The 12,794-nt window shown below is 41.2% G+C and overlaps 1 protein-coding gene across 1 annotated transcript in view; it reads left to right on the forward strand.

Moving 5' to 3' along the window:
- The first annotated feature begins 913 nt into the window (after positions 1-913).
- Positions 914-12,794, forward strand: part of smad7 (SMAD family member 7) — a 42,172-nt gene continuing 30,291 nt past the window's right edge. The window contains exons 1-3 of the mRNA XM_072574713.1: positions 914-2,193; positions 3,389-3,442; positions 9,417-9,491. Coding sequence (XP_072430814.1) covers positions 1,554-2,193; positions 3,389-3,442; positions 9,417-9,491 — 769 coding nt within the window. The 5' untranslated portion in view covers positions 914-1,553. The remainder of the gene's footprint in view (positions 2,194-3,388; positions 3,443-9,416; positions 9,492-12,794) is intronic.

The raw sequence follows: 12,794 nt of genomic DNA on the forward strand, positions 1-12,794 counted from the left end.
AATCTTCTCCTCGCTGTTTTAAACAGATGATCTCTAACTTTGAAATTAAGCCCTCTGGTCCTCCCAGAAAGAACCTCTCCACTGTTACGCTCCCTAAGAATCTTTGGTGTTTTAATAGTCACTTCTCATTCTTCTGAGCACTAAAGGTTACTAAAGCCCAAACTACTCATGACAAATCCACCCGTACCCAGTGCCCAGTGAACCTTCTCTGCACTGCCAGATTATCTTTCCTTAGATAAGGGACCAAAACAGTTCATAGTGTTCCAGCTGTGGTCTGACTAGTGCCTTGTATATTTTAACAAGACCTCCATTCTCTGTGTAATAAAAGCCAACAGTCCAATTACCTTCCCTGCTACCCAGTGAACTTGGATACCAGTGAGCACACGAGACGGAAATTATTCCCGTTGGTCTGTGGAATCGCAATAAGATCAATAGTTTCAAACCTTCAAGGCAACCCTCGAAATCCGACTCAGATCTATCCCCCCCCCCCCCCTCTCTCTGTCTCTCCGTGCATCATATCGCCCGGCAACAACATCTACAAGACAGTCTTGCTTGAACAGACCGTTTACCTGGTTCCCCGCTGGTTTGACAGAGGAGGCAAAACTGAGAGAGAGAAAAAAAATGACAGAAATGTTCATAGGAGAATCCGGATAGAGCAAGTTTCAGTTCCCAAAATTTCCCGATTGATTTTCTCTGCAACCCCCACTCCCCCCCCCCAACAAAACAAACAGAAAATTGATAGTGCATTGTAGCCTGATGAATGTTGCCTGTAGTTTGTATGTTACGGGGGGGGGGGAGATTTGGAGGTTTCTAAGTAAAAGGGGCTGTTTGTAATGTGATCGCTTGTTTGCGTAACAATCACTTTAAACCGGGGGCCGCGACAAAGTGTCTAGACACACACGTGATCGACCGCGCCAATGCGCAGCCAAAGGCAAGAGCTTGTAAATTTCAAGCCTTGTGTCAGTTTCAGCCCGGAGTCCGGAACACTCAGGAAACCCACAAGCAGAGCTGTAAACGGAGACAACTTTCTCGGTCTTATTTCTCTTAAAAAAAAATTCTTTTCCTCCTCACCCCTCCCTTTAAAGGCCGCTGTGTTGTGTTTTAAATTATTGTTGGAGGGAGGCATTAAGTTAGTGAAAGGCAACTGGGAAAGAGAGACAAGACAAGCATACGCACGTCCAAGTCAAACCAAAGAGAAAGAAAGAGAGGAGACTGGAACGGATTAGAGACATTGCATGTGTATCTACAACCGCCGAAAGGAAGAAGGGAAAACGAAGGAAGAGAGCGATCTCGACAATCATCAGAACCGCCGGATTAAGGGCTTGGATTAAACTGTGGCTCCCCAAAAGCCAAGGAAGGAACAACAAGCGAACGCTTGGGTTACATTTTAATGGATACATATTCTTGGCTACATTTTCCCTACTTTATGCCGGTGGGTTACAATGCATGATTGTATCTGTGGCCCATCCTCCTGTATTTAATTGTAGTATTGTTAAAACCAATTTAACCGGATCTTTTATTTTTTAACCTGCCTAAAGATAAGGGGCTGGCGTATGCTACAGATTTGTGCGGCTGTTACTGTGTCGTTGCCATCGAGGACAGGCTGGATTCATGTTTTGCGGATATGTTTTTTCTGTACCTGGCTGGGTTTTAGCGGATTTCTCTCTGGCGGATCTTCGTCTCGTATGTTCAGGACGAAACGATCGGGTCTGGTGCGGCGACTTTGGCGAAGCCGTGCATTGGGAGAAGCAGACGGCCAGACGGATAAAGAGGGCGATGCAAGCCGAGGAGGGGGAAGAGGAGGGGGTGGGGGTGACGGAGGCAGTAGCAGCCGTGCCGGGGGATGTTGCGGGGCGAAAGCATCCAAAGCGGGTACCTCGGACCCCGAACTGAAAGCCCTCACGCACTCGCTGCTGAAGAAGCTGAAAGAGAAACAGTTGGAATTATTGTTGCGATCTGTGGACAGTAAAGGAGGAGCCCGGACTGGATGCCTCCTTTTACCCAAGATGATTGAGCCCAAACTAAGTAAACAAACGTACTCCTTGCCGGTACTGATATGTAAAGTCTTCCGCTGGGCTGACCTGAGGAACTCCTCAGAATTGAAGAGACTTTATTGCTGTCAATCGTACGGAACGAATAACCCGGATTCCGTCTGTTGCAACCCGCACCACCTTAGCAGACTGTGTGAACTCGGTAAGATCTTTCTCAATTATCCGAATGCACCTTTTCTGTTACTGAAAAGTATGCCTTTAAGAGGAAAACCGAGTTGCGGGATTTTCCTTGTGGCTGTTCCCGTCCAAGTGGGGCCACCTCGGCGCCTCCATTTGTTGTTTTTTTAAAAAAAAAATCCCACCACAGTTTACAGTAATTGGGATCCCAACTGAAGTTCTGCAAATCTAACCAGCCTTGTCGCTTTATTCACATCCTGAAAGGTGTCCCTTTTATAAGAATCTAACATTTAAAATAAACACTCACCAGAGTAGATTTGAGCTGGAAGTTTCATCGTGCTATCTCTTTTTAAACTGAAAAACTCGGGGTCATGTCACAACGTTCTGCTAACATCTGAGATTGATCCCGGGATTAGTATTAACTCCGAGCGATCCGGTTTACAACTGAATTTTATTCCATACTAATTCAGGGTCAGAGTTATTAAAAAAAAAAGAACATGCGCTGATTTAAAACTGCCCGATCAATCCAAATATTACTGGGCCAATACTGTCCCTACTCAAATTATGTAAATTTGTTGCGAATTCAGAGTGTTGCCTAATAATAATCAATTCTCTATATTTGCATAGATTCTCATTCAGGATTATGATGTAAAGTGAAACTTGAGTTAGATCGACAACGGAGGCGGGGGGGGTGATAAATTAAGAGGTTTTTTTTGAAGTATTTCTGGGAATTGCTTGAACATGAATTGCTTGTTGTTTAAATTCACATTGCTCTTACAAGGGAGCAGGAGGCAAGTTGTTTTAAATGCCCTATAAAACCTGTCAGATGTATCAATCAAATAACTAAAAGTTTTGTTTTAAGTTTGTCTAGAAGGCTTGTCGCCGCGGTAAATGGGTGATTTTCCAGTTAGATGGCGCGGTCAGATCTTCAGCCAGACTGATTCAGTGTAATTTCCAGAGCAGAAGTGGTTTACGTGAGCCAAGGAGGGGCGATTAGACACACAAGTTGCATATCAGTGAGACTGGCGCCAGGCTGACTCTTTTGTTTATGTGACTGTTAACTATCAAGGCAATCGCCGCCTTCGCTACGCTGCCTCCAGCCCCCAGAGCTAAGACAAATAGTTTGCGAAAGAATGCCGGCTCTCCTGCCAGCGTTATCATCAATTTCTATCTCTTTTCTCATGGCTTTGACTTTTTTCTCTCTCTTTTTATGTTTCCAGAGTCACCCCCGCCTCCTTATTCTAGATTTCCAATGGACTCATTCAAGCAGCCTGGTAAGTGGTGTTTTCGCGTTATTTCTCATAGTAATCCAGATGTTTTTGTATGTAAATTGAAAACGATTTCCTTAAAACGTCCCACCCCACCTCCCCATCTGCTTAAAAGATTGTACTGTGTTTGTAGAGGAGAACCGTTGTGTTATTTGTAAGTTATAAAATATTTGATTTATTACATTTTGAAAAGTATTAACAATGAGTGGAACCTTGAACACTGGAAAGCTGATAGCAGCTTTTATCAGGAAAGGAGCATGATTCAGAACTAATCTGGGGAATAGCTAGAAAGTTGATCCTCCAGGGGAAATTTGGGCTGGTTTCTCATTTTTTGGTGAATGTTAGAATTTTCACAGTGTACCATAGAGTAATAAATACACCTTCATATACAGCCCAAGACAAGACATAACATGTAGAGTTTTCACACAAATTGCTATGAAATTGTTGTTTATCTGAACAGATGGAAATTTTGATGCGTTGAGTTTATTAGGGGTTCTGGAGCCAGTGAAAAAGATATTACCAAATTCTTGGGTTTTGCCCCATAACTGCCTGCTTGTCACTTTACAGGGTTTTTCCCATATGGTACAGTTTTTTCAGAGGTTAAAACACTGATGGTTAGCCATCTATTTGTTGGGGAGAATCCTGTGACTGATCAACTTGGTATTAACCTCTTACACCCAGTTCTCTCACTTTCTAATAGAAATCAATTGAAAAAATGATAAATGAAGGAAAGAAAACACTCTTTGTAAGCTCAGAGCATTCTACAACCAGTGGTTGTGTGTAGTTACTGTTACAATGCAGGGAGTATGACAGCTGATTTGCACACACCAAGCTCCCATGCTGATCATGTTGCACACACCAAGCTCCCATGCTGATCATGTGGTAATGACCAGATCATCATGGTATTGGTTGAATGGTAAATAATAGGAATTGTGCCTGGTTGTCCCCTCACCCTAACCAGCTCATAACCGCTGAGGGCAATTGCATGGTCTGACTATGATATCAATTTGCATAAAGTAACTCAATATTTAGGGGATCATGATTGAAAACCACTTCTACAAGACTCAGTACCACACACAAGGCAGTGCATTTTAATTTTTGTCTTTTAGCGAATACCTTGCAGTTCATAAATAATTGCACTTACAAGAGGCTTAGGTGTGGACTCAGTGGTCTAGCTCATGTGAGTTCCAGCTTAGTCACCTGGGACTACAATGGGATCATTGCATGTGAGTTAATCTTCAGTAGCATAAACATAAAAATGTTGAAACTCATACATGATGGACTGGTGTAAATAGATGAGTCTAGAGAACTGTTGGAGATGCAATCCTGATGTTTCCATCTCAAAGAGACCATTCTTCATGATCTCCAAGAGTTGGACAGTATCCCTTGGGTGTGACCTGTTAATGCCACTTGAAGCTATTCTTTATGGTGCATGCAAATATAATACCTATTCAGGAAAGGCTGGATGACTCACACTTCATATTTGCCTGGCTATTTGTGGAATTGACCACATCTTCAACCATACCCAGCTCCCAACTGTTACCATGACATGAAAAGCATAATGTCTACTCAGTAGGCTTTCATGTTGAATGGAACATTGCATTGTCAGTGCAATTCCTTTCCACAAGTTTCTTCTGTTAGAGATCGGACTTCATGCAGTGCAAGTCCTGTTGTCATATAGCACTGAGTAGAGTGTGGCAATGTATGCTAATTGTTTATGTGATTTGAACATTAGAAGACGCCTAAAGTAAACCTTCAGTAAAAGAGGTAGGGAAATCGGCTTTGTGTAAGGTGAGCTGAGAAGAGTATCTGTGGAAATGGTCACCCATATATTTTAGACAGAGAAATTTGTTTTAAGTTAGCAGTGTAGTATTTTCATGTTGGAGACAGACATTGTGGGTTTAAGTTTGACTCTAGAGACTTGAGCACAAAGATCCAGATAGACACTTTGGTGCAGTGCTGAGTGAGTACTGCATTATTGGGTATACCATCATTACATGAGACAGTAAACCATAGGGGGTTATTTCAATGAATAAGGGAGTTCACCATGTCATGGCCAATATTTAATCCTTGATTGTCACCACTGAAATAGATTATCTAAACATGATTTTATTACTTTTTGTGGGATCTTGCTGTACACATCATATTTTCTATGTAACAACAATGTTTGTACAATGTTGAGATTTCATTATAAACTGGTCTGAGATTTCCTGAGATTGAATGTGCTGTATCAATGTGAGAATTTATACAGCATCATTGATGCATGATTCCTTTTCCAATGAAGTGCATTGCAGCCACAGACCCATAAAGTATGCTTTTTTTCTCTTTACACCCACCTTCTAAAGGCTCTGGATGGGTTGGTGTGTAATTCCATGAGAACTGACTACATGCTTGTACTGTTGGAAACAAAGCTAACTTCCCAGTCCAATTTTCTCCAGCTCTTAAGCTGACTTGCAGTAAAGTTCTTACTGACCTGAGGAATTTCACGCCTATGGGCAGAAAATCAAAACAGCTACAAATTGCTACTGACCTTCATGTTCAAGTTCTTTGCATATGCTCCTGTCACATGAAGTTGTGTAAATTGTAATGTTTGTTCATATATTTTTATTTTCTTAAATGAGATGTGGACCTAGCAGTCCATTGAGGGATTATGCCTGGACTGTGTGACATCTGTACTGGGTATTTACCCTGGGATTTGAAGAAGTAATAGTTCAAAATTGATTTCTATGTGAAAATCCTGCTGGATTATCAACAAAGGAGGGATTTAAGGAGGGAAGAAATTTTAAAATCTTTTAAATTGATTTTGATTTTATTAATGATTCAGCACGGCTTTAAAGTATTATCATCATCTATCGAACTCAGGTACAAAGCACCTGCATTGCTAAATAATGTACCTATTTCATTTGTGAACCTAGAAAGTGTTAGTAAGTTATTTTACTATAGGGACATTATAGCTGAGCCTAATATATGGGTCACATCTAATACCTACGTGCATCTTTACCAGCAGCGAGATGCAGCAGGAGGTTTTGTTGATTCTTTTCTTTTTTATCTCTCCCAAACCCAAGTAGGACAGACCAAGTCTTTAGTATCATCATTGCAATCCCAGTTGAAGGGCTTTAAAGGCAATGGATCTTTGGCAAGTAGCAAAGTTAAGACGACTCCGGCATGGTTCATTTGAATAGGCTGGAGGAGCAAAATGGCCTACCACTTTCCATTCATAAACATGGTTCATTAGTTTCTGGCATTTTATGTACTGTCACTTAGGCTTGTAGATGTTTTGTGAGCAGAGAGAAGAATGATAGGAGCATTCTTATTGATCAGTACAAATGTGGGACCATGATGTGCATGAAGCACATTATAAAACCAAGCATGTGTTTCCTGATATATCCAAGTTTTATATGCATTCATTCCCTCTTATGGAGTGTTTCTACTTGCAACTAATTAGATTTCTGCCTGGAGGGAAAAATATCACTTTGGAAATTTAGCAATTGGTAACAATATACAAATTTACTAACAAATTAAATGATTTATTGGTCAGCAATCACAGAATCTAACCTATGAGGTGGGAGGGGTGTGTGGCGGGAGTGGTGTGGAGGCTGTACACAGCGGCTTGAACAGACTGGAGGCTTAGCGAAACAATTTGGGCCCTCAAGTAAATTAGACATACAGCAACTCCTGCACCTGATGAGTCCCATTAGTTGAGTGGAACAACTTCCTGTGAGGTGTTGACATAAAGGTTAACATTATGTATGTAAACAGAAAGCCACAATCTGAAGCTGCACTAATGGAAGGGAAAGCCCAATAACTTTCGAGGAAGTAGTGCCGAGTTTTTAGTATTTGGAAGCTACAGAAAGGCTTTCCTTCTGGTTTGGAGTGAAAACAAATATAAGTCTAAATCCCATTTCTGTGTACCTGCTTGTCAACTTTAGTGACGTGTTTTTATTTCTTAAAAAGTCAAATTTCAACATGTGGGCCATAAATAATCATGTAATTAGTCAAACAATCGACATTGGCAACATAAGTTTTGTTTTTTGTTCCATGTCCTCTGCCAGCCAGTGTGACCAGTCAGTGTGGCTGAGCTCCAATCCCAAGGAAGGCTGTGTTGTTGTATAACACTTGGGCACTTAGAACTTAATTTGCTCACGGCATGAAGTAAAATTTATTTTTGAAGGATTCTAAACAATGGGAAGGTAAAATATGAATGTGAGGAACTAAGTCACACAAACCACTGCCACCTTCACTGTTATCAGACGTGGGCCCCTAGGTCAGGGAGGAGTCCTCTTAATCACTCTTGCATGTGTGCAGTTTATTGGGTGACAACATGCTCAGGCATTGTCTACAATTTCAACACTTCCCACACCAAAGAAAATAGATCAGCTGCTCTCAAACATTTGGGCTAACGTACTAGGTGGACATTCCAGAGGGTTTCTGGTACCTGAGGAACTGTGTCCCAGTTTGAACACGTGTCTTTAGGATGGGAGAGGAAAACTAAGCTCAATATTGTATAACGCTAAGATGGAATAGCATGGCAGATATGCTTGTAGCCTTATAAATGTATGAAAATGTCGGACTCAAAACAACTAGCTGTTTTATTGAACTCCTCTTATACAGTTATGTTATAGTTCAGCATTTTGACCTCTACCCTGCAGCAACTATGTTAGCTTCTGGGAAAGAGAAGGAGACAAAACAAATTTTTTCAAAACTGAAGGCCAATATGTTGAAGAAAATAAATTCCCCTCTGGTGAGCATTCATAGTTTGGCCTAGGCTGCCTTAGGAGCAGAGCTTGCCTGAATGGCTCAGGTAATGTGTTACTTTACACAAACCATTCTTTAAAGTGTACCTCGTTTAGAGCATGGAAAGGCCCCATGCTTGTTAAGAGATACCCCTGGCTGTAAAATATCAGGGGCTGACTTTGAAAAGTTTCTTGTGATATGAGCTCAGTGGAATTTGGAGCCAGGGCGGGTGGAGAGTGATGTGGGTTAAAGGTACTTTTTTTGCAGATCTGTTGACAGGCTTTTCAGTTGAAGTCTGAACAGATTTGCTACAGATTCATTTGAAAGTCCTATTCTGAAGCAAGAGACTTTAAAGAGAGAGACACTTTGTAATAGTGCCTAAACTTTATCAGGGGTTGGGCTTCTCAAAGCCTCTAGGTTTTAGTATTTGAGGTATTTCAGTGTAGCTGGCTGGGAAATGGAGATAGCTTGGAGAAGAGCCAAAGAAAATGGATCCACATTGCTCCCTCGCTGTTCGGCTCTTAATGTGGAACTGTGGCATGAAAACAAGGCTGAAGCTTCTTAGGAGATGGCTTTCATCAGCTTAGTCAAAAATGGCTGTTGGAACAGGAAAATGAAGGTTAACCCTCTGAGAGCTGGATAGATTTTTGTGTTAGGTTTACTGCACATTATGTTTCCCTCTCCACAATCTCCCTAATAAACTATACAACTGTAACTCTGTATCTGTCTGTCTGTCTGCTGCACACCCTGTGTCACTTTCCGATTGCTTATCTACTGAGTTCCTGAATCAGACAATGAGTCAGAAGAATGGAGCAATAAAGTGGCAGTTAGACTCCTACAGGAATTGTCATGGGACTTTGTTCCTGGCGAAGACCGGAACAAAGGAAGTTGGGATTTGAAAATACCAATGTCCTTAGGTGAGCAAGTTTCCCAAGTCCATTCGCAGTCATAGAATCAAGAGCTGTACAGCATGGAAACAGCCCTTCGGTCCAACTAAGCCATACTGACCACGTTCCCAAACTAAACTAGTCCCACTGGCCTGCACTTGACCCATATCACTCCAAACTGTTTCTTTCATGAACCTATCCTTTATATGAGAATCTGTTGTCAGTGACTGTCAATAACTTTTTTAGCTATAGAGAGAAAGTAATTAGATGTGTTATTTGTGTTTAGTGATTCAAATGGTGTCAGAAAAATATATCCTGAAATATTTCAATAAATGCTTTTCCTTTTTTATTTCTTATAGCAGACTCACCAGATTCTGTGCCTCCCTCAACTGAAACTGGGGGAACTCATTATATGGCCCCTGGGGGGCTTTCAGGTAAGAGACACTGTTCTATTCTCGACAAGTTAATGACTCTTAAGTGCTGAAATGGAACTGTCACAATGTTTTTAAAAATGTAGTTTTGTTAATGACTTTAGGTGGAATTTAATCAGTGAGGTGCAGGTCATGTCAGTGGAAGTGTGCAGCAAATTGTGGGTGGATTTAATGATAATATTGAAGGGCAGGAAGCTGCCATGTGGGCCACAGATGATCACAGGTGGTTAGAAAGTGGTTGCACCCTCCTCTGGGTAACTGCAGTGCTTCAGTAGATTGGAGCGGTAATCTGGGAGCCCCCCTCATCCCTCTTGTGTAGGTCACAATTTTTCACCCTCATCGTTTCCCCTTAACTCTTCATCATCTCCTGGGATCCATCATGTCTGCACCTGACCTCCAGTCTACCCTGGTCACCAGTGTTTGTGCCACTCCTGACAAGTACAGCTCCATGACCATTTTCCTGCTCCCCTCCTCTTTCCCTCAGTGTTCAGCAACGATAACTGCTCCCTTATGGTTCCAATAAACCCCTATGTTTGATGCACACTACCTTTTAACCAGTTGAAAACAAAGTGGTGCAAGTTTCCTGTATGTTGCTGATTAATCTTGAAGACCTATTTTGATTTGGAAGAACCGTGTTTTAATGATTGTAATTATAGAAACATAGAACATTACATAGAGCTGTACAGGCCCTCCGGCCCTCCCCTTTATGTTGTGCCAACCTGTAAAACCAACCTGAAGCCCATCTAACCTACATATTCCCATTTTGTTCATATGCCTGTCCAATGACCATTTAAATGCTCTTTAAAGTTGGTGAATCTACTACTATTGCATTGTTATTCATGACGTACGAATGCGGGGAAACTAGGTTCTGACCACTGGTTGCTGTGTGTCTTGAGCATCGTTGCTGAAAAGTCTTAATCACTTAAAAATAACCCACTGTTGGAAAGCTGAGGTTAAATTATCTGACCCACCATGATTCCCATTTTCAATGGCCTCATTAAATTCCACCTTTTATTGTTGAGGAGTAAGACAGTTTGAAATCAGAGTGAATGTCTTCATTGTCTGTGTTCTGGCAAAGCTGATTGCCTGTATAGTCTTCATTCCATTTATATCAATGCAATGAAACTCAGGCTGGTTCTTTTTACTGAGTGGCCAAGTTGTTCTGCCAAATAACTTCCAGACAGCACCAACCTGCACTACACACATTGAGAGGAATGGATCAGTATCAAAATATGACTTGATTATTCTGGGTGTGTAGTATGCTGTGTGATTCTAGATGCACAATGCTGTATAGTATCCCAAATGTATATTATACTACAGAATTCTAGAGATTGTGGTATTGAAACTGCACAGTGTAACTTGGTATTCGAAGTGTGCAGCATATTATTATGTTTTCAGTGTGGTATTGTAGATAGGCATATTTATATTCTAGACATTACATTATAGGGTGGTACTCTGAACTGTGTTATAATATTCTATTGCTTCATCCACTATAGTTACAGAAAGATCCTGCTTTGCATGTGGTGTGTTGTCCTTAGCAATTTGGAAGGGATCCACAGTTTGGGAAGCAGTTTTGCTGGGAGGGTGTAAGCGTTTATGCTTTCCTGATGCTAATTTACAATGGTGTCATCTTGTGATATCGAATGGGACAAAATCAGTAAGGCAATGGCTTGGACAGACAAAATGACCGCTCCCTTCACTGACCTGTGCTGCTGAAAGAAAGCTAAATTGATTTGTTAGTTTCATCCTTCAAATTTTTGTAAGCTGCAACTGTATCATTATAGCAGCAGCTGATATTAAATTGCAAATCCACAAGCATTACAGGCCTGGGGCAAGGTCTGCGTTTTCTGCAGAGCTTTACGTCTCATTCAGACTATACTTATGTGTTTGGGCTCTTGTGAAGTGAAGTTGAGTCTATGGATTTATGTAAGGTGGCTTTGACTGGTAGAAAAATATTTCTCGAAGGTTGTTTGTGAAAGTTAGAGCTGGCTTTATATCAGATGCAAGCGACGAAGTGTGTCAGTGGAGACTAAATCCCTCAGATTTTAAAGGGACAGTGCTTCATGAAATCTTTCTTATTTCTACATTCCAATGATTGCAATATATCATGTGGTGAATTATGGTGGGGGTTTGACAGAGGTGGATGTGGGGGTGCAGAATTAGCTCTTGTCCTCTGTTTACATTGTGGTAATGCATCAACAGACTCGGTCAATCGTGTATCTCGTTTGCGAGTCTTAGTTGAATCTCTCACCAAGTGTTTGACTAATTGTTGGTATGTGGGAAGATTTTTAAAAGTCTGAAACCAAATGAAATGTATGAAGACACACGGATGAAACTCCCCCAAACCAGTGATTTTTCACCCCACCCCACCCCACGTTTCTCTCTCTCTCTCTCTCTCTGAAATAAAGTGTTACGAGTTGACATTTCAGTGACTAACATTCTGGTCAGGATCCAACAAGTTAATTTTAGACTGTGGTGCTACGTTATAGGAAGTTGTTGGAACTCAAAGTAACAATCAGCCCCACTTACAGCCATTAACCTGTACAGGACAGCACTGATTCAGAAGAACTGTGTCACGTTTGTGGAAGTGGGCATGCAGAATCTTCAGTGCTTCATTCAATTGAAATGAGGATGGTGTTTTGTGGTACGTAAATTGTGTCTGGAGTGGTTATTTTGGGCTGTACAGCGTTAAGGTGAATTGCTGATAATTGCAGATCTTGTTGCTGCAATTAATTGAGTGTCACTGAATAAATGGACAGTGTAGCTTTTAAGAGCACTGATTTCAGTCATCCTGCAAGATTTGTAAACAGCAGATTGGCACCAATAATCACAATAATCCTGGCACTGAAATAGAGACTGGGCCATATGCTGTATGTCTATTCAGTGAGGGCAATCTGTATCAACAGGGAGTTTGAAATTGAGTTTGTAATGGCGAATGCGTATGCCAGGAGTCAGAATAGACATTTTATCAACACTTCAATTGAGATTGGTCCCTCTGTGACTTGATATGTGAAAACAAAATTAGCACACCTTGTTAATCAGGTCTTAATCCTTAAAATTTGTCACACTGAGCCCAAGTAGATCAGCATAATTAGTTATAACTTCAGTTTAAAACAACAATGATTCCTGATTTCAGAGACAAAAACAAACCAGTGAAGTCTGAGTGGGAGAAGTTTTGGGTGCACTTCTGTTATTCAACAGAGCTTGATAAGGTGATAAGCCTCATGCAGCAATATGTTTATAGTTACACCACAGAAAGAAACCATTCAGCCCATCAGTGCGCCAGCAATATCCTATTGCAATATG

The sequence above is a fragment of the Chiloscyllium punctatum genome, chromosome 1 (genome assembly GCF_047496795.1).
Source record: "Chiloscyllium punctatum isolate Juve2018m chromosome 1, sChiPun1.3, whole genome shotgun sequence".
Classification (NCBI taxonomy): domain Eukaryota; kingdom Metazoa; phylum Chordata; class Chondrichthyes; order Orectolobiformes; family Hemiscylliidae; genus Chiloscyllium; species Chiloscyllium punctatum.